Source organism: Struthio camelus, chromosome 1 (assembly GCF_040807025.1).
Source record: "Struthio camelus isolate bStrCam1 chromosome 1, bStrCam1.hap1, whole genome shotgun sequence".
Classification (NCBI taxonomy): Eukaryota; Metazoa; Chordata; class Aves; order Struthioniformes; family Struthionidae; genus Struthio; species Struthio camelus.
This window is the reverse complement of record NC_090942.1, coordinates 38536815-38564085: the sequence shown is the minus strand read 5'-3', so window position 1 is coordinate 38564085 and position 27271 is coordinate 38536815. Positions and strand designations below refer to the sequence as shown.

Genomic DNA, 27271 nt, shown 5'->3' with positions numbered 1-27271 from the left:
CCCAAGAGAGGGTGAAGGAATACAAAGAAAAGTCCTGTGGGCTGAATTAAAGCCACCTCATCAATGACGCTGAGCTAATGGCTTGCGGAATCAAGGTTCTGAGAACTTTTATTCAGGAATGGTAGGAATGACAGATACCACTTTAAATCTTTGCAAACAGCACAGAAAATGGAAATACAGAAAATGGAAATAGCTTTACATAGTCAGTATCAAGAAAGACTACTTACTTGAACTTAATTTGATGTTCTAGAACTTGAAAGCAAAAGAATTTGATGTGATCATCACTAGAAGAGAAAAATACTTCTGTTACTTGTGGCAATATTGTGCACTTCTCTGGGGAAAAAAAAACATTCCCCAAATATCGCAGACAGGTGGTCTCTAGCAAACCTAGAATTGCTATACGTCAGAGAAAAAGCTATTGCTCTTACTTCAAAACAAAAGTGACAAATACTTAAGCAGTTCATATGTTATAAATGAACAGTTATTAAATTAGTATTTCTACTTCTTATTTTTCCTATATTCACCATTCACTGTTCTTTGATTTCTGCATTGAATATACAGCACTACAATAACTATTGTATCCTGCCTTAAAAACAAACAAACAAAAAACTATCAGGCTTCAATAATATGTTTGAGGGACCATCGGTACACTGGGTGAGAGTTGCACACTGTCTAAACAGCAAAACTAAAGACATACTGAGATACAGTTTAAGGAGGACTGCTCCACATGCTATTTATTTTAGACAGACTGAAAATTTTAACAATAATCAGCATGCATTTTAGTAAATACAAATTACAAAGTGTTCTTCAAGTTTGCATGTTTTGTAAAGCACTGCATACTCCGAGGCAGTCAGAGAAGTTTTGATAAATAACGTACAAAAAGCAGCAATCACTGTAAATCATTATCTGCTTATTGTTATTCAGGAGATACGTAGCTGAGATTCCTTCCGACCTGAATTACTCTACGATTCTATGATAAAGTAACAGCCTAGTGTTTGAGATCTAAATACATGCCTTCATGTAAACATACTAGCAACTACACAAGCTTTGCATCTGTTTCATGAAAAATGGGATGGCCTGCTCAGTAGGAGAGCGGGAACAATGAACTATTTTCAGGCTTACTGCATATAAAGCCCATATTTTCACAATTAAAAGATTCCTAGCATTCTCTCCCCCTCCCCAAAAAGATAGTACTTCTATAATATCAAGGCACTAGAACTCATTCTTTTTTCCTGGATTTCATAAAGCAGCAGTCTTTGAGCTACTAAACTAATATGGAGCTTTATTTATACATTGCTCCTCCCTGGAAGACATTATACACAAGTTATAGATGAACAGTGATACTAAAACTGTATGCATTGAATTCATTTTAATGTACAGCTTCCCAATTATCCAATTCACAGTTTGCCTGGCTATTATGCTGTAGAGCTAAAAATAAGTCGACCCACACATATTGCTAATGAAAATAAGCAACGATTCTTGGTTACATTACCTGTATATACTCTGAGCTAATGCTTCTGCACAGACTTGCCAAGCATCCTGAGATACCTTCAGCTGTTCAAAGTAGGCTAGTGCCTGCAAGCATCCAAAGATGTTTCATTCAAAACAACAACAACAAAAAACAAACCCCCTAAAACAAAAAAAAGAAACACTCCACAGCAAGACACGTCATTCACATCAGACACACAGTTAAACACCCTTCCCTCAAGAAGCATGAACTGTATGTGGATATATCCAAGTATTTATGGTTCCTTCACTACCATGTTGCAAGAGTATTTCTAAAAATGCTAATAGTAAAGGTGCCCATTTCCCTTTTACATCCAATATACACATTCTGCTACTTGAATATACAATTCATAGAATCGGAGTAGTTCAAGTTAGAATGGACTTCTGGAGACAGTTTAGTTCAAACTCCCAGCTCAAAGCAGGATCAGCTAGAGGAAGTTGCTTACTGACTCGTCTACTTGGTTTCTGAATATCTCCAAGGATGGAAGTTCAAGTCCAAGCTCAAATTTTTTTCCATATGTTCTAAGTAGAAAGTTATTTACATTTTTCACTGAAACGAATTCACTCTTCTTGTTGCACCACTCTGGCTGCACTCCACGTCACAAGCTCAAGAAACCTTCAAATACATGTTTCACTGATCACCTGCCAATTCTCTAGTTTATGAATCTATGAAAAAGACTAGAAAGACCTGTCCGTTTCTGCCAATTTGTACATGCTCAAGTTGCTTATCAGACCTTCTAAATAGCTTCTATTAACATTTAATTTAATCTAGCTGCTTTAAGATTTAGCACAGCCTGTTATAAAGCAAATGAAGTAATTTTTGAAACAGCAGATTGAAGACATCATTTCAATTCTATGAAAGTTTGTATTTCAAAGCTGTCTTTTTTCCCTTTTCTTTACTTCATAACTATTTCCATTCATCAGTTTCCCAAAGTAGTTATTCAGTGGATCGAATTAGTTATTAAAACAAGAATTAACTTCTTGGAGATAGTACTATTAGTTTCCTTATACTGAATAGTCTTATTAAAATGGTTTGATAGCCTCCTTTATATAAGCTACTTCTTACATGAATACTGAAATGTTAAGTCACCTTTTACTACAAAATATTTCAAAAGCATACAGGCTGCATGGTTAAGAGGTCAATAAATCTGTAAGCATCACATTTTATAGTGGCATTCTATTAACAAAACACTAAAAATTAATTATATCCATCCTTCCAAGCAGGGTAAGCACACACAAAAGACATATTTAACAGGCTCCTTTGCAACACTCAGATGTATCAAGCCATATTCTTGGATATTATCATCCTGAATTCTGAAAGATATTACTAGAGGTCATCGGGTAGACAGTCAAATCAATTTCATAAACTATATGCAGAAAATTCTGCTCTTTAAATAGTTGTGGAAATTTTGAAGACTTTTCATACAAGCATCTCTTATCTTTTTGTCAAGTTCTCACACCATGATTACTTTCATAAAATTACATTAGCTAATATAAGCTTCACTATAGTTAAAAATACACATTTCATTAAAAGACACTAAAGATACGTAAACACTCAAGCCCAAAAAACAGCTAAGAATTAGGACAACTGCAAGCAACTCTGTTTTCAGCGGATATTTTTAATTCTGGGGGAATCTACTTGAGGTGCTAAGCAACAAGCACAGAGAACTCAAAGGACTGAAAGTTGCAGCCCAGAGAAATAAATTCTCTGTACGTCAAGTACAATTTCATAGAAATGGTGACACACGCCCTTTAGCTTACATACATACTTCCTACATGACTTTCAGTTCAGTACACGCCACCACAATCCCTTTGTGTCAGTTAACCGAAGAACAACTCGTGGTCAAGAAAATATTAGATTTTTTTTCATTGAAACAGCACCCCCAGTTATTAAGAGAGATAAGGAAGTTAATTACGTACTCTTTGTCTGAAGTCTGCATCAGCATTTGGATTTAGCCCTAAAAGGGCTTGTTCATCCATCTTTGTTGCTATACTCTTTGTTTCCTATTCCTAACAGCTTTGCCCACTTCTTCTAGAGGGGAAACTACAATCATCTGAAAATACAGAAAGAAAAACTTTACTTGCTCATCATCACAACAGAACATAGTAGCACGATAGCAACAACCACAGCAGTTAGCACACAAAACACAAACATATAGTATTCGCCCCACCAAGACAACAACATGCATACTTCCACTACAGACATCAGAAATTTGAAGTCCTTCATTGACAGCAGAATTTGCCTAGAAAATAAACTGTTTTAAAGCAATAACCAAATTTAAACTTTTCATCTATTTGAGCTTTGTTCAAAAAAAAAAATTTTGTTATTAACACAGAAACGGCACAAAGTATGCTATTCACCTCAAAGGCTTGAGCTCAAATTTAAAGGGCAGAGAAAAGTTCAGCAAGATGTGACATAAGCATAAATCAGGTACTTTACAAGAATCCAGATGTCTACCATTTCACAAGGCTAGCAAGTGCAAAAATAAGCCACTCTACTCATCTCAAATATTGTTAGATGTTTCCTAAAACCATTTATAAAGTATTTCCCCTAGGGTAGCAAAACCATCGGGAGGTCTTTCTTCTAAAGCAAGCACACACAAGAGAAGTCTCACAGAAATTAACCACAAAATACTTCACACTGAGTTGTTAATCAAGTTACCTGTTTTTTATAACGGGTGCTAATTTACTAGTTTTTTTTTTTTTTTAAAGAAAATTCTGTGGAAAAAATATTAATCAAGCTGGACAAACGTTCTAAAGACATCATGTAGCTCTACAAGCCATTCGGCACTGCTCTGGATTAAATATACTGGATAAAAGGTTTTGTCAAACACCCATATGTTGTTAAACAGCAAAATCCAACAACAAAAAAATCCATCTATCCTTCAAAAAAAAAAATCTAGAATGGTAACATGGTTAATTAGGCCTGAAATAAGGCCTTATTCCATAAGTATGCAGAATGTGGGGGGAAAGGAAGATGACAGGCATGAGGAAGAGATGAAATGCAAAGGAACTGTGGTTAGAAACCGCCTACATGCCTACAGGTAGAACTTCCGATTTCTTAGTATTGCGTGTCTCGTGCGTGCTCCACTGTTCACCCTCCCCCTCTGCTAGAAAGGGGGCATGGTGACAACTGACAGCAAGCACGCAAAGGAAAGCCCAGCATTTACTAAGATAACAAACAGTCACTTCTATAAAACTCATTACAGAGTAAATTATAACAAAATATATCATACATAGAACTGAGTTCATACCAAAAAAATTGCAGGTTTTGACAGTATAGAAACCAGAAAATTCTCTATTCTGGAACAAAGTAATGATTTGTGGCAAACAAGCTTCACACACTGCCTTACAACACTCAGCAAGCCTGTTCAGGGTCAAAACCTTTAATCCCTAAAGTTGTTCTGCTGAGTCTCCTCCCTCTGTACCCTCCCCCCAACTTCTTAGCCCAAAACAGCCAGAAGATTAAAATAAAGTTAAAACGCTGAGGGGAAAATGCTTTTTTGACAGCATCTTTCAGTTAGGGTGTGGCCCACAGTTATACAAATAAAACTCCTAACATATACAAGCATATTTTCCTGATGATATCCCTATACCATCTGCTCAAAAGACTAACCTTCTACAGACTAGTGACAAGTTTTGCTGTTAAAAGTAACCTGACTCAAGGATGTATTCTCTTCACAGGTTCAGCTAACAACAATGCCACCCAATTCTAAATATCTTATATACGCTACATAAGCGCATTTAAAGTTTGATCTTCCACCACATGCTCTGTTCTAAGAGTTTCAGTTGGCTAGTCAACTCTAGAAGATAGTTAACGAAACAGCCATCTCAGAAGATCACTTCAAATACCATAACTCAATTAAAAAAAAAACAAGCTTTATTTAAAAATAGCTTCAACTAACATTAAGTAACATTAAGAATTAATATATAGCTGTGTAGAAAGTATGAAGTCTCATTTATGCGGAGTTGTTTTGCTCTTTGTTTTTAAACTGGTACACTATGTTTAGTAGTGATCTGATCTTACTACAAGTAGCAGAGCACGGTCCTTTACAGCAAGGTCATACAGGTATACATTCCTCTCACTAACACAGTCTATTCCCTTTCAAGTATCAAATACTTAAAAGGGCAGAGACCGCTTACAGGAAAAAGCTGCAGCAGCTTCTTCCTGGAACTCACGACCAAACTTCTATATGAAAGCAGCATTTTATACTTGCCTGGACTCCAAGAAGGTACACATTCATAGAAGTAATCTACTCAGGGACTATTTTATATTTTGCACAAGAAAATGGTGATTCAGAATCCATACCGAATTATCATGACAGGAAAAATATGAATTGAACTTCAAAAAAATATTCCCCCTCCCCTCCCAAGAGGAAGGTACAACGAAAGTGGTCACACTTCAAGTAGGAAGTACTGCTATTGCAAAAATACTAACACGGTCAGGGGTATGTAGACATGCCTTAACAATGAAAGCTTTCACAGCATTTTGACTATAGATGTTAATGGTTAGAACAATTAGTATTTAAAGAATCTCATTTACAGCACTGTTTTAGTCATATAGAACATTCTGATAGCACACAGGAAGCCAGCTACATACTTCATTTTGATTCCCTTAAATTTTCTCCCTAGTAAAATAAATAAAGTAAAAGATCATCTCTTGCATTCTTTTGAAGCTTGCCACAAGTCTTGAATATATTTACATCCTCTTAGGATCTGAAACCTTTACAATTACGTATACAAAGCATACTTAAAAGGAACATCTCTGTAATGGTTACTTATCAAACTTTTAAACTGGACTAGAAAGTTCTTCCTTTGGGGAGTAACAGATTAGGTCTTGATTTCAGGCATACTCTTACTGGCCAGAAATTCTCTGCGAGGACTCAAGTCTTCTTGCTCCCTCAAATTGTTCTTTAGAAGAGCCAAATCTCCGAAGGGCTCAAAAGCTCAGCCAGCGGAGATGATCGGGCACGCACATCCCACGGCTTCCAGCTCCGCAGCGAAGACACCAGAGCTGTAACTTAAACCTCTTCAATCCCTTCCTGGGGTCACGGCAGAGTGACAAAGCACTCCTCCTACGGCGTGCCGCCGCTGCAGCGCTGGGCGGCCGCGCACGCCGCTGCCTTTCAGCGTGCTGAGAGCAGCTGAGCAGGCAGGTACGTGGGCAGGGCCCTCCCCTCACGCTGCAGTTTAACAGCTTACGGCCACTTTCTCCCTCACCACAGGTATAAGAAGCAGGACACCGACCGAGACAGCTTCCGCACCAGCGTGCGTGCAAGAGCCCTGTAAGCTAAAGCTTAAGTAGAAAAGAAAAAGCCTGGTATTTTTGAGAAGAACCAGCCCCCCCACCCCCCCACCCCCAGCCCTGGCCGCCTCACAGCGATGCGGCAGGCCCGGGGCGGGGGGGTCGGGCAGCCAGGCAAGGCTGCGGCGCCCCCCTCCCCGCTTCCCTAACGGCTGCGGCGGCGGCGTCGGGCGGAGGCGAACCGGTAGGGCGGCTCGGGAGAGCCCGGCGCCAGCCAGGCAAGCGGCGGCGCCACCGCCCTGCCCGCCCCCCCGCGCCGGGCTGAGTCACCCCCTCACCGCGCGCCCCCCACCCCGGCCGTTACCTTCCCGGTCACTCCGCCATCACGGCGGCGCTGCCGGCTCCGACCCCCGCAGCTCCGAGGCCGCCACGAGCATAGGGAGCGGGCCAGGCCGCGCCGCCTCGGTTGGCGGCGAGAGAAGGAGGAGGCGGAGGCGGCCCGAGGGGAGGCGCCGCCGCCGCCCTCGCGCGTGCGAAACGGCCGCCCCGGGAAAGAAAAACGCCCCCACCCTTTGAGCCCGCCCGCCAGCAGCGGGGCGGCTAGCCACGCCGTCGGACTACAACTCCCGGCGTGCTCTGCGGCCCCCCCTCCGCGCCTGCGCGAAAAGGAGGGGCCAGCCACCCGACAAGGCAGCGACGAAGCTTTCCGCACTCACCTCCCCTCTGCCACCCGGCTGCGGGCCGCAGAGCATGCCGGGTTATACCGCCTCCCTGGCCGCGCGGCGGCCCCGCCCCGCCCCGCCCCGCCGCGGGGCCCCTCGGGAAAGCAGGGGCGGAGGCGGCCCGGCCCGCCCGAAGCGCGGGCAGCGGCTGCTAATGGCTGCTAATTACGCTCAGGCAGGCACGAAGGCAGCGTGGCGCCAGCTTCACCCACCGCTTTGGCTAGGCAGGATGCCATCGGCGAGGCGGGCAGGTGCAAGGTGGAAGTATTTTATGCGCACCCAAGAGGCACCGTGTATCTATCAAAAATGTATTTTTTCCCCTAAAACACGCTTTACCCGCTAGTCGTTAAAGATGAAGTTTTAACAGATAGCTACGAGATAGTCCTGCGTGTGGCTGTAAAGTCGCTTAATCGTAAATCAAGACTCATCTGCTCCATCCAGAAGCTCACTCTAGATCTTGAAGTTTTGTTTCGTTCTCCCTCCTTTGTATGTCATCAGCAATAAAGCTGAAAGTATTAGTAGCTGGTCATGTCACTGCATGTTAAGCTAAGACACAACATATTCCTTTGAAATGATGTTAGCATCCTAATTCTGACCAGAATAACTCGTTCAATAACTGGCACAAAAAGGGCCTAAGCTCCCATCCTACAAAAGCACCAGCACACACTCATCTTTAAGCAGACGAAGAATGCAACGGATCTGACTGCTACTAATGTCACATTGGTCTCTTTTCTGCAAATTTTTGTGCCACCATCAAATTTAGGAGTGTTTTAGCATGATTAAACGGGTGCATGTTTGTAAAATGAGACTTAAAAGAACAAACACAAAAGAAGTGCAGTAATAAGCATTTAGGAAATTATTTGCCTCGCCAGAGCAGTTTGTATTGTTAATAGTCTCTTTCAAGAAAAAAGAAAAGTTCCAAAGCTATGGAAGGACAATTTTCAAAACCATAGCCCACACAACATTTAAGGAGAGACCCTTACCCATCGTTACTGCAGAGCCATTTCTAATTAACAGTACACAGGAGTACAACCATTCAGGAAAAACTATAGGGAAAAGATACCACGTCAAAAACAAACCATAAAATATGGTAAACGATACCATACTAAAACATCATAAAAATATAAGATTGTAGCGCTGTTAGGGAATTCACATTCACTGCAGCTTGCAACCTCATTCTCTCACGGGATCGCCGGCCAAGGGCCACCTCTGGGCGCCGTGACCTGCTGCCTCCCCTGCCTCTCACGACGGCAGCACGGGGGGAGGCAGGACGTGAGTCACCTGCCCGCCTCGGACGCGGACACGCGCAACACGTGTTCGTGCCAAACCGGGCGACGGATCCGCCAAAAAAGTCATCGCCACCAAAAATCCAGCAGTGCCGAAGGGCACGGGGCGGCCCTGCGCGGGGCACGGCAACGGGGCAAGCCCACGCGCCGAGAGCCGCGCGCACCCGCGGCCGCCCTGACAAGGCGAGAGGGCCGCAGGGCTGCGCGGGGGTGGGGGAAGGGGGAAGGGAAGGACGAGGCCCCGCGGGCCCGGCGACCTCCCGCCGCCGCCGCCGCCGCCTCTCCGGCCACGCGGGCCCCCCGGCTCGCCCCGGAAGCAGCGCCGGGCGGCCGCTCGCGCAGACTGACGGCTGCCTCGCCCAATCACGCTCTGCCCGCAGCCAATGGGCGGAGAGGGTGCCGCGGGGGCGGGGCCTCCCGCGGGCGGGTGGAGGGACGCTCCTGCGCGTTAGCTCTTTCCTTTTCTGGGGGCCGCCGAGGAGGCAGCACCATGAAGGCGTCGGGCACCGTGAGTGAGGCCCCGCGGCCCGGGCGCGCCGCTGGTGGGGTCGCGGCGGCTGTCGGGAGCGCGGTGGCGAGGCCTTGCGGCGCTGGAGCAGGGCCTCCGGGGGCCGCGGCCCGGCCCGGAGGCGAGCAGCCAACATGGCGGCGGCGCCGCTCCTAGCCGGCGTGTGAGGAGGCCGCGGCGCCTCTGGCCGGGGATCGCGGCCCGGGCGGGCGGTTCCGCTCCGCTCCTCTTAGCGGGAGCCGGTGGCCTCTATCCTCGGCGGTCCCCCCTTGCTCCCGCGGCTGCGTTCTCGGGCGGAGGCGCGGCGCCTTGCGGGGGGCAGAGTGGGCCGGCGCGGGGGTCGCTCCGTCGCGGCGCTGTGGCGGGCGGCGAGCAGGAGGTTCACTGCGGCGCTGTCTCTCGTCCCCCTGCAGCTGCGGGAGTACAAGGTGGTCGGGCGCTGCCTGCCCACGCCGAAATGCCGGACTCCGCCTCTCTACCGGATGCGGATCTTCGCCCCCAACCATGTTGTCGCCAAATCCCGGTTCTGGTATTTCGTTTCCCAGCTGAAGAAGATGAAGAAGTCTTCTGGAGAGATTGTGTACTGTGGCCAGGTACGACATAGAAAAACCTGACACTCTTGGAGGCTTTTCAGGAATTCTGGCTCGTTTACGTAGAAGGCATTTAGATGAAATACTGTTACTAATGAAGTCGAACTCTTTTTTACCTTCAGCTACTGTGAAGCTGGGCAGCCCCCTGCAAGTGATTGCATGTGTCAAATGAACTAAAAAACTTAAATTCACAACATTCAGAATTCTGCTAAAATAGATCACTACTGCAGGTAGTGCTGTTGTCTGTTTTTTATGGTTGCTTCATTATGGCATATATCTCTTAGGAACCATCTGGACCTTCATAATCTTTGGAAAATAGATACTTGCTTGCATATACTCTCACATTTTGTTGCTTGGAGAACGTTCTTTTCCGTTTCCTTCAAAGATGATTTAACAGCTGAAATCTAAATGTATTTTTTCATTTCCACATTGAATTACCAGAGACTTCCCTGTACTATGATGGTATGGGGAAAGAGAGCAAATAGTTGTCTTGGACATTAAAGCTATCTGTATTGCTTTACATTACAGCTGTAACATGTTTATTCCTAAACTTGTAAAATGCTGATAATGTACTGTCTCTAACCATTTCTGTGCCCTTGTGTAATTCCAGGTATATGAGAAGTCCCCTCTGCGGGTAAAAAACTTTGGTATTTGGCTACGCTATGATTCTCGTAGTGGAACTCACAACATGTACAGGGAGTACAGGGATTTGACCACAGCTGGTGCTGTCACTCAGTGCTGTAAGTACATATAACCATTTGAGATAAAATGTTAGGACCGGTTTACGAGCAAAAGTTTAAATCCTAAACTGGTCGTAAAGCTTAAGTAGGAGTGCTGACTTGATCCATGATAAGGTAGCTTAAACACTGGAAAAATAAAGTGGTGGGAAGCTGCTGGAGAAACCCATAGATGTGTAGGTATAATGTATGTAGTATTTTGTTCGTTAGCACTCCTTAGGCAATTTCTGTAGCTGAAAATATTCCCACTTGATCTCGGTGTGACTCTTTACAGTTCTAATCATCAATTTTGCTATATAGGTGAAGAGTTTTGAGACTGTTAGGGGCTGTATATATTTCTTGTATTATACTTACTGTTAAAAATAATCAAAAATATTTTTCCAAGTCTTTTGAAAAGATTATTGCTGATACTATGTGGAACATACTAGGATCTGGCTTCTGGAGAGCTAGGTTTCCTAAACACTGTTTTTTCCCTAATTTGCATTGCTCAAAGATCTAGTAGTCTCAGTTCAGAGAGCATCACGGGTTGCTCTGATTTTTAGTCTGTTATCTAAAGGAGTTGAGAGAGAGATCATTTTTATAGCTGAGGCTGTTGACATTTGAATTCAGTGTTCAAAACACTGTAAAATGCACACAAAAACCCAAAGAATATTGTTCCCAGTAATGATGTTCTTGTCATGTGTGCAAATATTATATGTATCTTGTCGCCTTTCAACAGCTGAAGTGCTATTGAAAGTGAAATTTAAGGTTCTACATGTAACTTATAATACGTTCTTTTAATTAACATACTGTAGGACTACTTAAGAGGTCTGAGAACCTACTTAATTTGTCATTACGTAATGACTTTGATACCTTTATGCTCCAGACTGCTTTTGAAGGATAGGTTTTTAATGGGTGTTTTGCATCTTCACAGGAAGTACTGTAAGCTCAAGAATATTTAGCTAGCCATGTCTTATGTGCAAAATAGCTATTGACGTTGTGGTTTTAAGGTAGTGATTAAAAAAACAAAGCTAGGAACTGCAGTTCTCTTTCCTTGCATCTGCCTCTTGGAAGGCGAAGGGAGCGTTTGTTGAAATTCAGTTCTTATTTTTCCTGTAATGATATTTCAGTATTGATTCTGAATCACCATTTTCTTTTGCAAAACATAACAAGTCCCTGAGTAGATTACTTCTGTAAATGTGTACCTTCTTGAAATCGGGCAAGAATAAAATGACGTTCACGTAGAAGCTTGGTCATACGTTCCAGGAAGAAGCTGCTGCTGCTGCATGTTGATTCTCCGGTCAGTGCTTCAGACATCACTGACTAATAATACTCTTTCTGATATGCGGAGTTGCCTGAAAATTTGGAAAGTGGTGGACACAAAAAGATGGTATTAAAATTTTGAACTGGGAATGTCTTAAGTCATTTTAGGATTTATTTTTAATGAGTTCGGTTGTTACAGATCGTGATATGGGAGCCCGTCATCGTGCCCGTGCTCACTCTATTCAGATCATGAAAGTTGAGGAAATTGCTGCTAGCAAGTGCCGTAGACCAGCAGTCAAGCAGTTCCATGTAAGTGAAGTAACATGGCAGGAGAGCTGGCAAGAGCTCTCTTGCCTGGCACAGCTTCTTTTTGCAGACAAAAATAGGAAAGGAACCAAACTTGCATGTATAACTTGAAAACCATTTTATATCGTGATCAAGATTTTTAATGCTAGAACTACTTGAGAGAAAGTAAAATTGAAAAAGCATACCTTAAGTTACACTAAGCTTGCCTTTAACAGGAATTTCTTTCAATAAGAATTACACAATCAATGCATCTGTTGTTAGTTACCATGAAGCTTATCTAACCTGTGGATGTGTTACTTCTATACAAGTTATCAGTCAAAGCTTACCTGTTTACTGCAAATTATTTTCTATTATTCATCCATTAGCTCAATTAACGGAAAAACTTTTATTTCCTTACAGGACTCTAAAATCAAGTTCCCTCTGCCACACAGAGTTCTGCGTCGCCAGCACAAACCACGTTTCACCACCAAGAGACCAAATACATTCTTTTAAATACAAAAACACGCTGTCAACTCTGTTGTAATAAAGGTCTTATTTGAACCTTTGACTCTCAGTTTTCGTTTGGAAATTGTGCCCCTGGTGCTTAAGAATTCCTCTCTTCCCCCTTCTGCAAGTTTTCTGTAATCTGTCAGCAGCTTGCTTCTTATAGCTGTGATTGCCCTCAAATTGAGGCGACTGTAGTTCTGCTTTGTTGTGTTAGTAAAACAGTTCATTGTGCTTTGTAATCACAGCTGCTGTTAGGTGCTGATCTCTGGTACCAAAATGTACCAAAAATCAAGAAAACAAAACATCTTCATAACTCTTCAGGTCAGAATAAGCCTACTGTTGAATAACTATAAAATCCTATGTTCTTGCCCCTCAGGGCCTGTTGAGAGAGGAACTGAGGAAGAAAGATGGCATTTTGTGTGTATGCGGAACTTGAACTCTTCTTCAATTGCAAGAATAAAGAGCTTCTCATAGCTTCAGTTAAGCTGAAGTTTTAAGCATTTAAAGCCCAAACCTTTAGTTCTTGCTTGATCCTTTCCAAATATGTTGCATTCCATTCTAAATTAAATCGAGTACACATACAAAGACTGATGCCTGCCTCCAGGTAAAAGAAATGAAGAGCCATGTCAGACCTTTTTTTGTCAGTCCAGTTGGTCTGATAAGTAAGTGCTGCATGGGACCCCAGTCATTAGACTGACATGTGCAGTGTAATATTAGTCTAAACTCCTACATGATGTAGTTAAACTGCCTCAGACTAAAAGTCAATTTTCACATCTGGTGCCTATTTTAAATTGTAGTATGTTCTGATTGTTTCCTGCAATTTCAACTTGCTTTGAATGCTTGCTGGTCTGCTGTTCGCTTTGAACATTCAGCTTGAGAAAAGATACACTTTGAACTGCTAATGAAAATCTGAAAGGCTTTATAATGTCAACAAAAAAAAGAGCATGTTTTGTCCTACTTGAGTAAACACCACACTTAAGCTTGATGTGCCTACTGATTCAAAACAAGTATTTCCTAATGGATCAATTCTTATCTTGCTATTGTTATGTGACAAGGTTATATGTTCCTATAATTGTGCTGTTTTATGAACAATTCTAACGATGATCAGAATGAGTTGTTACAATATATGACAGGATCTGCTGCAGCATAGACATTAAGAAATGTGAGCTATTGTTCAAATTCACGATAAACATGGCTCTATAGTAAAGTACAAGTTCTCTTCTTTTGGGTAGGTCACCTCAATGACAGAAGATAAACCAAGCCAGGCTCTAGTTTTTAAGCATAATTACCTGAGCATTCCTGTACATGATACATCTTTGCCTGCCTCTAGTAATTCTGGATTTTATTTTTCAGTTAGACTATGTGGCCTATGGCTGCAGAAACACCAAAATGTATCTACCTGTATGTCACCCAAACACACAACCTTCTCGGCTTGCTGAACAAGAGGCTAGTAGCTCTTTAGTTTAATTAGCACATGGGTCTTGCCTAGAGTTACAGAACTGATGCTCTGTTCTGTCAACAGTTCAAAACAAAAGTAGATGTCAGTGAAGAGCAGAGAAATACTAGCCAGAGAGGAAACTGGGAATATTGCAATTTTGGGATAGCGGGAGTGTTGCAGCTCAACCACCAGAGGAATTGCCTGTTAAGCGCAAAGGACTAGGTCAGTAGACCATGGGGCTGTTCCACAAGAGCTGAAACGATCAGTGCTGCTGCAACTTCATTCTTTCCAGGGCCTCGTATTTCTGCTCGGCTTTGCATTGCACTCTTCACTTTCATGGTAAATCAACACAGGGAGTTGATCTGTCCAAAACTTAATCCAGATAAAAGGGGATTAATTTGAACAATTCACGATCTCTGAAATGGCTTACCAGCAGACTGCAGAAGTTCAAGTCTGATGCAAGGGAGGAGAAACTACAAACACACAGTATTTAGACAAGCTGGAGTACCCTGCAGGAGTTGACTGAAATCAGGTCCCACAAGGAGAGGTCAGAATAAGGTCGCCCACAAGCTCTTGTATTTTGGGTATATGGAATGGTGTTTAGGCAAGAGCACTCTAACATGAAAATGGGTTTCAGATTTGTTTCAGAAAAAACAACAGTTTTTAAGAGCAGACAGCTCATAATAGGCACCAGTGCTAGTACTGCCAATCTAAAATAAAACACGCTATGAACCTGGCCAACACACAAATAAATAGATATACCTATCTATTATATAGATATAATTATATATAATAATAATTATATATATATCTCCTAGATATAACTATATCTATTTATCCTAGATATACCTATATCTATATAAATAGATATATCAAATAGATATATATCTATTTGATATATAAATAGATATTTGATTCTTTGCATCTGCCTTCTGGCTTTAGAGCCTTTAGGACGCAGGGTTTCAAGATTTTCTTGGGAAAGATATTGCGAGAGCGCTCCATACTAAAACACTAAAAGCTTATGAAATCTGACAAACCTTTAGAAAATACTTGGCAAGGCCAAGTAATTCTGAACATAGCAAACACTGAATCATCAAAAAATTAGTGCAAATTCTCAAATGCAAACTCTTCTTCCATCTGAACTTGGGACAAGTATGCAGGATTTTGCCTAGTGTAACACAAAATGTCCCACCAGATGTGACTTGTTTGAATTCAATCTCTCTTGCTTAGCAGAAGGCACCCCTCCTCATAGTCTCAAATGTCTGAGGTTCATAGTAACATAAATTCAGAATTCAGTCATTTATAACTCAGCTATGGCTAGAATGTGGTAGATAACATGCCACCTGCACACAACAAGCTATGAATCCTGAATTGAGTAAGACAAAAATAATCATAGAATACTTTTATAGTTACCAATTTTAGAATTTTAACTTAGTGTGGGATCCTGAGATCCCATTTCCCATGTGCCATCTCTGTATTTATGTCCCCCTTTCCCACTGTAACTAGAATTGGATAGACATGTACTGAAATGACACCTTGATAAGTAATTTTCCACACAAAGTAATTTTTTTTTAAACTCATAATCTGCTCTTAGAAACCAAACATACCTCACTGCAGTGCTGAGGTAAGCAAAGACTGTCCTGAAGGCTGGAGCAAGCACATGTTCAGCAGGGCGAAAGGTGACAGGCTACTGTTTCTGGGGTAAAGATACTCAACCCCAGAAAATTTAGGGACAACTTCAGGATAGAGCAACGCACGACGGGAGCAGCTGCGCTGCCTCCTCCGGCCTCAGAAAAAAGCAGCCGGGGCGGGTGAACACTGACCCCTGCTCGGCCCAGGCCCGTCTCTTTCTCACAGGGGAAGACAACCCCACAAGGCTCCTAACCCCGCTCCACCTCCCAAGGCCACCGAAACGGGGCAACCCGCCGCCCCTCTAACGGCCGCCCCGCGCCCGCCCAACGCTCGTGCCACGTGACCCGCGCGCGCAGCCGCACGGCGGCGGCAGGCGGCCGGGGACTCGCGCCTCACGTGACACTGAGGGACACCCTCCCCCTCACCGCACAGGTCCCCCCCCCGTCACGTGACAAGGACGCGCGAGGAGGGGGCGTTGCGGCGAGAGCTCCTTCCCTCCCGCCCTCCCTGACTCACGTGACCGCGGCGTCGCACCCGGAAGCAGTGGCAGTTCGGGGGCGGCGGGAGGAGGAGGAGGAGGGGGGAGGAAGGAGCTGCTGCTGCTGCCGCCGCCGCCGCCGGGCGGGATGGGGGAGTCGATCCCGCTGGGCGCGCCGGTGCCGGTGGAGCAGGCTGTGCTGGAGACCTTCTTCTCCCACCTGGGCATCTTCTCGTACGACAAGGCCAAGGACAACGTGGAGAAGGAGCGCGAAGCCAACAAGAGCGCGGGTGCCAGCTGGCTCGCCCTGCTGGCGGGGCTGGCGCACCTGGCCGCCGCCGAGAAGGCCTACCACAGCATGACCTTCCTGGGCCAGAAGCTAGGTACCGCCGCCCCAACCGCCGCCGCCCCTCGCGCCCGCACCGCGGTGGGGGGGTGGGTGGCGACGGTTGCTCTCCGCAGGCGCCTGCCCGTTGGGCGCGCGCCGGCGGCTCCCCCTCGCGCGCTGTGCTCCAACGGCCGCCTCGCGCCCCCCTCCCCCCGCCTTCTCCCTTCCCCCGCCGCTCTTGCGGGCAAACGCAACGCGCTTGGGTCGTCGCACGCGGTGCGTGGGGCCAACGCAGAAACGGGCTATACCCTCCAGGCCACCCTTTCAGAACAAGTAAGCGTGCAGCCGCGGTGCAGTTTACACAATGGCTGTGCAAATCGATGCATCTCTGTTGACTAGTAAGCTACCTTCTTACGGTTCCTGAGATTTAGCCAGAAGCGTTTCTGTGCTGGGATGCTCTGGCTGAGAATCTGGTGAAGGTGAGCCCGGTGGGGTAACCAGGGCTAAAGCTTTTTCACTTTGCAGTTTCTAACTGCACGCATGTAAGCACATGTGTAAGCATGCAGCGCTGGGGATAGCCTCCTAAAAATTGTTATTTAGGTAGAGACTGCAGGATCTCTGTAAACTCTGGCCACAATCTCAGCTCCTTCCCACTTTCTTAGTCTGAATAGAAAAAACCCAAACTGGCACAGCACAGGTAATCATCAATGCTGCCCTCTGGGCAAAGCTGCTTATTTTTCTTTTGAACTAGGGAGTGGTACGGAAAATGGATCAAGGGATATAAGTCTGATATGCATCTTACTGATGCAGTAAAGCATCAGAATTCCCCTTTAGTGCTTCACATTATTTTACAGTAAGACCTTTACAGAAAACATTGTGTTTGTAAAGCTGAGATTAAAAAGTAAATGTGTTACTTGAAGAAAGGGTAGAACTGGCAACAGTAGGGACAAGGTTTTATTTGTTTATATACTTCACGAAAACAGCAATGGAAGATTCTTCATGTCTCCTGACCTAGGGGCTGCTTGTGGCCTTAGGAAGGTAGCTATTTCTTTGTAACAACCAATTCTCTGCTTTTCTGCCTGAAATTGCTAGTGTTGCTTTTGATCGTTATATGTGTAAGATGGGTGTGAAAAGTAGTATCCACCATTCCAACGTTTCTAAGCAGTTTCAAAGCAGAAACTAAATTTGGAATACCTTTAAAAGTTGTGCGGATTCAATCTCTGTGCTGTTTCAAAATTACCACATTTTATGCTGCTGCAGGTCATGAGTGAATTTATTAATAAAGTCTGTCTGTAAATTGAATTATTAAATAAAGGTAGTATCTTTGTACAGTCCTCCTTTGCTAGGATCAAATTTAAATATCTTATACTTTTACCCTCCACTGTTTTTTGAGTTCTTCATACTGTCAAGCAGGTAGAGAGGACCATCAACTTCTGTTTTTCTCAGTTTTTCGGGAACGTTAAATGTGGAAATTTTTTTTAGCTTTTTTAGTTATGGATTGACCTGTGCTGTGGGCTTTCTGAGGTAGACTGTGATTGTTTTCCCTTGGATTTTTAGTTTATATTCAGATTGTATGGGGCCTGGAAACCTTCAGTTCATAAATACAGATATGGTCATGTGGTTCCTATTTAAAGGTTGCTTTCCAAATGCGAGTGTTCCTTGTTTGAAGAGGTATTGTTAAGAGAAACCTCTTTAAAAGGCCTAGAGTTATTAATTAGCAATGGAGGCTATTAAAATTTCATGACGACTTGATTCTTTATCTTCCATAGATAACAATATTTCCAGGTCATGTATGATACCAGCAAAGTTAACTGGACGTTTGCTTTCTGAAGGATCATGCCGTAACTATGGCAGATATGAAGGAGTTAGGAATTTTGCTGCAGCCCTTGGCTAAAAATGAATAATGAGCCCTTGGCAAATGAGTGGAATTAAGTCAGTTACATAATATGCTTCTGAATATGTGTTAGGTATAATTTAATTCCGTTATTTACAAAATAATATACTGAACATTATTTCTTGATGGAAAAATACTGTGATCAAGCAACACTTGGGAACACCTAGTTAAAAACAAGTACAGTCATACACGGTTTTCCAGTACTGCTGTCTGTCTTTGCTGTCCCTGGATTTTGGTAATACCTCCATATTTATCTGAACAGGTGGTCAGTCATTCTTCAGCCGAAAGGACTCCATCCGAACCATCTACACATCTCTGCATAATGAGCTGAAGAAGGTGGTGGCGACGGGTCGCAATGCACTAGGAGGAACAGCTCCTCACTTGGAAGAGCTGCTTTCTCACCTGTCTGAACAGCTCTGTTTTTTTGTTCAGGCTCGGATGGAAATTGCTGACTTCTATGAAAAAATGTACACGCTCAGCACCCAAAAGTTCATTAACTCTGAGGAACTGGTAAACATTTTGGAATCCATCTTAAAGAAATACAGCTCAAGGTCAGTGCTTGTTTCTTGGCAGTAGGTACTCAGATATATGACAACCTTCAACAAATGAGGTTGAGGCTCAAAGCAAGCCCAATGACTTTGCCATCCTTTGATTGTTAAGCAGCTCAGCCCTTTGCATGAATTCATACCTGTTTTGGTGAGCAGCATCAGATACTGTAGCTCTCAAAATATGACTTTTCTGCAAAAAAAAAAAAAAAAAAAAAAAAGAGATTCTTTCTGCTGATCGTGATCTAGGAGCTACCTTCCCCATTCCGTAATTTATATCCAGCATATGAATATTCAGCAAAGAGGGAAGGGTCATTTTCCTCATAAGAGTTGAAAGAATTCTCTCACTGTTTCATGAGGGGCGAAGTGGAAGCAAGACTTAAAACCGTGTGAACTTCAGTAAAAATGGATGTAGAAATATTTATTTAAATGTGACCATTTTATTTTAGACCAGAATATATGTCTGCTTCTTTCATTATAAAAGTTGCATATTAGATTCAGTATAGGCCTATCTGCAGTTAAAAATCAAACTCATTTCACATTGGGTTTTTTATTTTGTTTGTTTTTAATAGCTGTCTGGCTGACTTAGAAGGGCTTTATGATGCTCTGAAATAAATTCTCTTGAGAGTTATTGCAGTGAGCAACAGGAGCACCTCTGAGTGTCTAGTCCCTGCCTTTATGATTTCTTGACATTCAGATTCAGCAGTTATATTTCAAGGATACTAGGATATTTCTAAATGATTCTAGGATAGATATTTTACTTAGAAAACATGGGAGCTTTGCAAGCGATGACATCTAAACAAGAAAAAGATTCTGAGGTAAATTTTACGGCTGACTTTTCACCAGACTAAAGTTCTACCTCTCTATTTTAAAAGCAAAATGAGGAAGCTCTTGTAAGAAGATAACTTTCAAATGCAATTTTTTTTCCCTATCTTTCATAAGCAAAAAAGTGGCTAGGAAGACATTTGGCCTGGATGTTCTGAGGTTTTGTTTTTTGTGAATATTAAACTAGATTTTTAAAGTGTGCACACAGGAAAAACCAAAATAAGTCATTGCTGCTTTCTGACATTCCACATCTAAGCACTGCAGCTGACTCACTTATTTTCAGAAATAGCTTAGGCGAATTGCTACATGACTGTGCTATTATGAAGTTAAAATAAGTCTAAATATTCTGCTAGTGATTTTTGGCAATTCATGGTCTGTGAATCCTTACAATGTTCAGGCTGTTTGTTCAGTGGAAAATGAAACTTATTGTTGTGTTAAATAATTGTGTTAAACTTATTGTGTTAAACATTCGTTAAAGAGTAAAGGGAGGTAAATTTGTTTAAAATTAATTTACATTGTACACTTTCTAACATTTTTCTGAGCAAGTGGTGAATCAACAGCAGTATTAAATCTGAAAACCAAAATTGATACTCTAACAAAGTGACTAGAGACTGCTATATGTGAAATGCTTTCCTGTGCTGTGTGAAAAATTTCACTGTCATTGTCTGTTCTTCTGATGTGTTAGTTTAATCTTTCAAAAAAAAAAAAAAAGGCAGTGTCTCCCAGGGAAAATAATGATCTTGCTTTGGGTTAATGAGCCATCTCTAAGATGCTCTTAAAGCTAATTCAGTAACTGCTCTGTACTCTTCCCCGGTAATGTACAGGATGCTTCTAAAAGAGAAGTGCGGATAATGGTATATTACTTTAGTCCAAATAGTTCTTTGTATTTCAGAATAGTTTCTAGTGGCTGCTATGTCAAAGTTCTCTGGCTGGAAGATATTTCATTATTATAGTCTGTAGACCCTCTCAGGTGAAAGGCCAAATAAACTCACCCTTATCCCATGTGTTCTCTTGGGAATATGTTCCTCACTGGTAGTTTAGGATGTGTACCATTATTTCAGTCAACAGTTCTAAGGCCAGACAGGATATTTGCTCTCTAGATAGTAGGTTTTGACCTTGATTTCTTTCTTTACATATGCAAATAAGCGTTCAGATAACATAGGGCAAACGTGCTTACTGGTAAAGGAATGGAAGAACTAATTGTCCATCAGTGATCAAATCATATTGCCTTTGTCTGAAAAATCAGAACTCTTGAACAGTTGAAAGCTATTTTGTTACTACTTATTGTCTGGTACTGGCTGTTTACAAGTCAGTGTTGCTGCTTCTCTGTATTTCTATAAGGTACAACTGGAAAAGCAACTTTCTGAATTTTTGAATTGTTGGTTTGGCTAGGATGTTAAATGAAATAATTTAAAGGATACTGCTGCTGATGCAGGTGCTGTTTTAAAGTGAGAAAGTAACTAGTAAGCCTATCCTCGTGTGTGTTTTTTTTAATGTTAAATGCTTTTTATCTTGTCAGCATTTTGTAAAAGTATGAGTTTTATAGAAGATGGAAAAAGCTGTAGAACAATGAGGCTTCTGTAAAGCCTGCAAAATATAACTTGAGCATCTCTCTGCTTTGGAGAACGATTGGGGAAAGAATTCAAAATTTCAATGCGTTCTTTAGTTCTTAACACTCTGTGGCTTACTGAAATAATATAAAAACCTGTCTGTTTTATGTGATTCCAAGCTTAGTCAGATGCTTCTGTTGTGAAAGTTAATTACTGAAGATATACATGGTACTTAACCTGTTAGTTTATTCTGCAACCATATCAAGCTTCTCAGCTGTGGCTGAGATGTGTATTTTTGGATTAAAACAGTTTAACAAATCCTGCTGTGCAATGAAACGTGAAAATAACTGAGCCATGAAGCAAAGTGGAAGTGGGAAGCTGTACATCATAGTGTTAATACAGGAGACTTGGCACTATTGCATTAGTATGAATTTTTTAGTTGCTTTTAAAGCTGAAGAGTAACCTTAGGTCAGTCTGACTGTAAGTGTGTTGAAACTTACATTGTACTAAGTGTATGCTTGATGGGAATATCTGGAAGAAATAATCTTCATAGTGGAACCCCCCCCCCCCCAAACATTTTTCTGCTGGATAGCAGAAGCACTGCAAATACGTAGTGTTGCTTATTAGCAGGATATTAGTTTTAATTGACACTTATTTTTTTTGGAAATTCAGATATGCTCTGGACTTGTCAACCCACCAAAACAGCCAGTAGTCACTGACTGCTTTGCTGTAGCAGGGAGGCATGAACCTTCCTGACAGAATATTGTGCACAGAAGGTGGCAGGTCACCTAACCTAGCTTGTTTACAGAACATGGTGCATCAGCTGATCTGCCTTACTCATCATTTAATTTTCTTTCAAATAAATTCAGATCTTAATAGCAAATCCTTTTAAGACTTGTATTGTGGCTGTCAAAAAAAGGGATGCTTAAAAATAACATCAGACAACTTTCGCAAGCCAAGAAATAATGTTTTTGCTAAGAGCTTGATGGAAAATCAAGGACAAAATAGTGAAAGGGGAGAGGAGAAAAACCCTAAAATTCTAGTTCTCTCTTCTGGACTGTAGCAAAATTAAATGCTTTGGTTCTGAACCAAATACTTCCAAAACTGATTGTATATATTGTGTTTTGGGAGCTGAGGGGGATAATGGAGTGGTTTTCACTTTGTCTGAAGATGAGCTGTTAAAGGTTGGGGGAACTGAGTATGAACTTCTCTGTTTTAAGGTAATATCAAGACCCAGGATATTTTTCTGAAAGGGACGAGATCTATCTACCTTTCCTTAAATAGAAAGGTCATATCGTCATATCTTGTCTTTGAACTATTGGTTGTTCTGTATTGGAGATGACATTAAAAGCCCTAAATGCCTATTATGGGAATCCTTTTACTAAAAAAGCCTCATTCTTAACTTTTAAAAGAATGAGTCTTCAGCAAAGTATTTAACTTTGGTAACCAGAACAGTTTTGCACAATTTTAATTAAAAGTGTATTTATTGCTGATGTTATAAACTTACAAGGGAAAGGGGCTTGTAGGCTGGATCTGACTTCTTGCCCCCCCCCCCTTCTTGTATTAGATAGAAAACATAGTGAAACGGTTAACCGTTCGCATCTTCTCTGCATACCAGCAAAACCTTTGAACACTTGCAGCCCCTTGAATGGGTGTGGTAGGCAGACTGGGGAAATCTGTGGCAATCCAATTGGTGCATGATTTCCTTGCTAAAAACATCATAAAGTTCCCGTGGAACATTGAAACTTTGAGTAGGAAAATGACGTTTTAAGCATTATGCTATTTTTTTTATTCCATCCTCTTATGTAGTAAGAAGTGACCAGGAATATCGTTTTCTTGAAAAGGAACAAATCTTGCCCTGTGAGTTCTGTACACGAGGCTATAATTAATCTTGAAGGAATAGCCTGTAATACAGGAGTTTCTATTGATGTTATCAGGCAGTTTAGAATATGAATTTTGCTACATGAACTGTATTTCCATGCAGTCTGCAAACACGAGGATGTGCAAGTGTTTTGTCCCTAAATAAGGGGAATTCTGAAATACAGATTTTCTGAGGGAAGAGAAAGCTACAGAATGCATCTATAAAATTCCATTTAATTAAGGTCTGTTCCATCCTTCTGTAATAGCACTTCTACCTTGTACATGAGATTTTTTTTCTTCTTTTTAGCATCTGTTAAACAAATTGAGAGCTGGTCTTGTCCTGAATTCTTAATGAGAGAGAAATTGGTCAGTAAAGCATCTTCATTGTCACATGATTAAATGCTGCCAAACATTTTTCCCCTTCCTTGCTTTTAGTACACCAAGGCTTAAGGTTTGAGAGCTGGTTCATTGGTGAATGCAGTTAATCGTGGTTCTATTGACTAATTTTCTATCACTGTTTCGTTGTGAATTAAAAAGGGTGTGTGGGGGGAAAGCTCAGCTTAGCTTCCCTCACAGCTTTCCTACACAGCCAGTGAACTGATAACGTTAGATAATTTTCTTGGTTTAACTAAATGTCTTACTGCTGTTCCAGAACCATCAAAACATATTTTATCACCAGGAGGAATGTAAAGTTGAAACAAAAACATCCGAATTTAAAGAGAAACGGTGCTTTAGTATTTCATGGATCGTGATAAACAGTGATTGTTTTTGGTCTGACCAAATATGACTCCCTTGCTTCGATTAAAAAATGAGTGGCAGGTGTTTTTTTTTTAAACATGAAGAATGCTGTATGTTAATGTTTATGCCAAAATTATGTTAAAAAGAATTGTCTTTAAATTGACAAGATTATTCTTTGTTTTATACTTTCGTCTGCTTTGATGTTTGGTTTTCTGGCTGTGAATTGATGTACTAACTGATGACTTCACTATTGTGTGTGTACAGCAGTTCTCATGTTTTGAATAATGTTATGTTTTCTAGATTTCATCACCCAATCCTCAGTCCTCTTGAAAGCAGTTTCCAACTGGAAGTAGATGTGCTTGCACATCTCTTAAAGGCTCAGGCTCAGATCTCAGAGTGGAAGTTCCTTCCATCCCTGGTCAACTTGCACAGTGCTCACACAAAACTACAGACTTGGGGCCAAATTTTTGAGAAACAGCGAGAGACCAAGAAGCATCTGTTTGGAGGGCAGTCTCAGAAGGCTGTACAACCTCCACACCTCTTCCTCTGGTTGATGAAACTCAAAAACATTCTCCTTGCCAAGTTTAGCTTTTACTTTCACGAGGCCCTCAGTCGACAAACAACAGCATCTGAAATGAAAACTTTGACTGCTAAAACAAATCCTGATTACTTTGGGAAAATTTCCAGTTTTATCCGGAAATACGATGCTGTCAATGTTTCCCTAATCTTTGACAATCGTGGATCAGAGAGTTTTCAGGGACATGGTTATCATCATCCTCATTCTTACAGGGAAGCCCCCAAAGGAGTGGATCAATACCCTGCAGTGGTGTCTCTGCCCAGTGACAGGCCTGTTATGCACTGGCCCAATGTAATCATGATTATGACTGATAGAACCTCTGACCTCAACAGTTTGGAGAAGGTGGTTCACTTCTATGATGACAAAGTCCAAAGCACATACTTTCTGACTCGTCCTGAACCTCATTTTACCATTGTAGTTATTTTTGAGTCCAAGAAGTCAGAGAGGGACTCTCATTTTATTTCTTTTCTCAATGAAATCTCTCATTCCCTAAAGAACTCCAAAGCTTTTGCAAGTTTGAAGCCTGGATCCAAAGGGTAAAATACATACTACTTGTAAGTTGTCACGGCAATGTTCTAGCCTTGGGGGGAGCTGTAGTTTTCACGGATTACATAAATTCATGATTCTGAGTCTAATTAAAAAGGAACCGTTATTTTTAATATGTTGTCAGTTCCTTTTTTTTTTTTTTTAAGCTAACAAGAAACTTGAAAAAATTATTTTGGGCACTGCTTAGTGGGACAATTTAATTGTGGGCTTCTAAACAGCCTCAATGGGATTTTTGTGTGGTTTTCAGTTCACAATATGAATTATCTTTTCAGTCCATAACTACTTTGCTCATGTCAAAATTGAATATATGCACTTTATCATAGTCTGCTCATTGACTGTCTTTTACAGAGTTCATTGAAAATGTGGTTAGGATGGAAGATACTATCTTTCAGAAAACTGCGTTACTTGACAGGATTTATATCTGGGAACTATATGCTGATACAAGGGAACATTAAAACATGCAAATCTGCATTGACACATATTAAAAAAAATGCATCACAGAAAGCATTCTTGTTAATTATAATTCAGTTTTCAAATGCTTTAAAAATGATAGTTGAGGTCTCTGACACTTCCATGTTAAACAGCAGTCTCTATTATGAGCAAGCTGTAAAGTATGAAGCTTTGTTATTTCTCCAAAATACAGATTTAGGCAAGTAAACCTGAAGCGTGGGTTGGAAGTACAGTATTCACAGGAGTGTTATGACACTGTGTCCAGTACTAATCTTGGCTTAGATTAAATTGCAGAAGGCAAGTTGAGGTTGAGCAGGTATCTTAGGAGGAACCTATCAGTGGGGAAAAAACAACAAAGCTCTTTCAAATTGTGCTTTTTTTCTCGCTACTTTTGCAAAGCAGTAGGAAATGTCCTTTTAAAGTAAAATATCCTGTAACTTGTGGTTACGGTCAACCTGAATTTGTTTTCAGATTTTTTTTTTATACACATTGTTTTTTCTTTCTGTTCAGGTTTGAATAATTTCACAATCAAGCCAAATTACTTTCAGAATTTAGATTTAAATAGTTATATAGCCTATGCAATGTATTTACCTCATTCTAAAGTCTCCCTCTCACCACTTTCCACACCTTAAGTCTACAAGTGAGAGTACAGTTTCTAGTTACTCTGCAAGTGCTCTATTTATTATGGAAACAATTATTTGCAAATATAATACAAGGGTTAAGTTGGCTGTACTGTAGCCTTATATTGTTTGATTCTTCTGAGCATTAGCTATGCCGTTCTACAAGCACTTTTGTGCAAATTCAGGAGGGACTAATATGGGTCTGACATGTGATGCGTAGACCCTTTGACACCCTTTAAGGTATAACAACAACAGATTTATTTTAAAAGGGAATTTAAGTTAAAATGGTGATTTCTCTTCTGCGTAGATTTGAAATGCAAAAGATAACTTAACAGACAGGACTTTTATTGATTCGCTTCCTCCCCCCACAAAAAGGTTATGGTAACTTGTCTTGTGTCTTGATACAAAGATCTTGATGCAATATATTTCTTTACAATCATGCAATCAAAACAATGAACAGAGCATAAGAGCTCGCTTCAGAGCATAAGCTCTGACTTCCTATTTTGTGCCAAACAGAGCCTTTCATGCTTTGCTATATGTTCCTCTGTTGTAAATATCTATGCCACTTCCTTTTATCTGAAGTCTTAACCTGACTGCAATATCACTCGTAAAGTTTTAAGACTGTTTTTTACCACTGGAAAATAGCAGGAGTTGCAGATACACCAGCAACTGGACAGCACCTAATTGTGATGGTGTTACATCTGCAGCTTGTGTTGCCCTTTTAACAGGACAGAAGGCTGCTAATGGCAGTATTGAGAGAGTTTGTATGTTTTCCCTCTTTGGGACAGTGACCTTGTAATAACATTGTGCTATTGACTTCCTCAGCCTAAATAACAGAAAAGAGGCTGTTACCAGAACTGGTTCCCAGTCTTCAGCAGTGTAATAAAGTGTTGCACAAATTCTGTCTGCTTCTACAGTATTTTTCTGTGATATTAACTGTGAAGGGGGGTGAGGAGGCTGGGGGAAGAGAATGTGTGGGTGCCAATACCTTCTTGCTGATTTCTGAGTTGCAGAGGACTGCATTATTTAAAAGGTTATATGTTGGAAGAGGTGAAGGCGAAAGCTGCTGCCCTGTGGAGCAGAGCTGCAGCCTTTACTAGTTTCTGAAACGGCTGCAGGCTGCAGCAGCTGTTTTTAGGGAGAAGGGGAAAAAGAGGACAAC

The 27271-nt window shown here is 41.7% G+C and overlaps 3 protein-coding genes and 1 non-coding gene across 7 annotated transcripts in view; 3 read left to right on the top strand and 1 right to left on the bottom strand.

Annotated features, from left to right (window-relative positions):
* The window catches only part of XPOT (exportin for tRNA), a 28959-nt gene extending 21486 nt beyond the window's left edge, over window positions 1–7473 (bottom strand). Inside the window, exons 1-5 of one of the 3 annotated variants that reach the window (XM_068934518.1) lie at window positions 7116–7372; window positions 6360–6802; window positions 3427–3560; window positions 1493–1575; window positions 228–284 (exon numbers count right to left, since the gene is read on the bottom strand). In XM_068934518.1, coding sequence (XP_068790619.1) covers window positions 228–284; window positions 1493–1575; window positions 3427–3486 — 200 coding nt within the window. In that variant the 5' untranslated portion in view covers window positions 3487–3560; window positions 6360–6802; window positions 7116–7372. Of the gene's footprint in view, window positions 1–227; window positions 285–1492; window positions 1576–3426; window positions 3561–6359; window positions 6803–7115 lie in introns of all 3 variants that reach the window. The other 2 variants (XM_068934516.1, XM_068934509.1) reach the window with 2 other exon arrangements.
* Window positions 7474–9127: 1654 nt separating this feature from the next.
* Window positions 9128–12682, top strand: RPL18A (ribosomal protein L18a). Its single transcript, XM_068934497.1, has 5 exons — window positions 9128–9267; window positions 9681–9860; window positions 10468–10597; window positions 12036–12145; window positions 12542–12682. The coding sequence occupies exons 1-5, from the start codon at window positions 9250–9252 to the stop codon at window positions 12632–12634; spliced, it is 531 nt and encodes a 176-aa protein (XP_068790598.1). The 5' UTR covers window positions 9128–9249; the 3' UTR covers window positions 12635–12682.
* Window positions 11221–11352, top strand: LOC138065874 (small nucleolar RNA SNORA68). The gene has a single exon (XR_011138919.1). It is a non-coding gene; the product is annotated as a small nucleolar RNA SNORA68 (small nucleolar RNA).
* A 3539-nt stretch (window positions 12683–16221) lies between the features above and the next one.
* Window positions 16222–27011, top strand: KICS2 (KICSTOR subunit 2). Of its 2 annotated transcripts, XM_068934485.1 has the most exons (4): window positions 16226–16559; window positions 18661–18734; window positions 18813–18949; window positions 24217–27011. In XM_068934485.1, exons 1-4 carry the CDS (start codon window positions 16325–16327, stop codon window positions 25031–25033), a joined length of 1263 nt encoding a protein of 420 aa, XP_068790586.1. In that variant the 5' UTR covers window positions 16226–16324; the 3' UTR covers window positions 25034–27011. The 2 variants fall into 2 exon arrangements, with proteins under 2 accessions (XP_068790577.1, XP_068790586.1); XM_068934476.1 differs by having other exon boundaries at window positions 16222–16559; window positions 18661–18949.
* Window positions 27012–27271: the final 260 nt, after the last annotated feature.

Excerpts from the sequence above, each read along its gene's own strand:
- RPL18A (XM_068934497.1), top strand. Across the intron at positions 10,598-12,035 it reads TGGTGCTGTCACTCAGTGCT|ATCGTGATATGGGAGCCCGT; the intron begins GTAAGTACATAT and ends CGGTTGTTACAG. Across the intron at positions 12,146-12,541 it reads CAGCAGTCAAGCAGTTCCAT|GACTCTAAAATCAAGTTCCC; the intron begins GTAAGTGAAGTA and ends ATTTCCTTACAG.
- KICS2 (XM_068934476.1), top strand. The coding sequence starts at position 16,325 with ATGGGGGAGTCGATCCCGCTGGGCGCGCCGGTGCCGGTGGAGCAGGCT. Across the intron at positions 16,560-18,660 it reads CTTCCTGGGCCAGAAGCTAG|GTGGTCAGTCATTCTTCAGC; the intron begins GTACCGCCGCCC and ends TTATCTGAACAG. Across the intron at positions 18,950-24,216 it reads TTAAAGAAATACAGCTCAAG|ATTTCATCACCCAATCCTCA; the intron begins GTCAGTGCTTGT and ends TATGTTTTCTAG.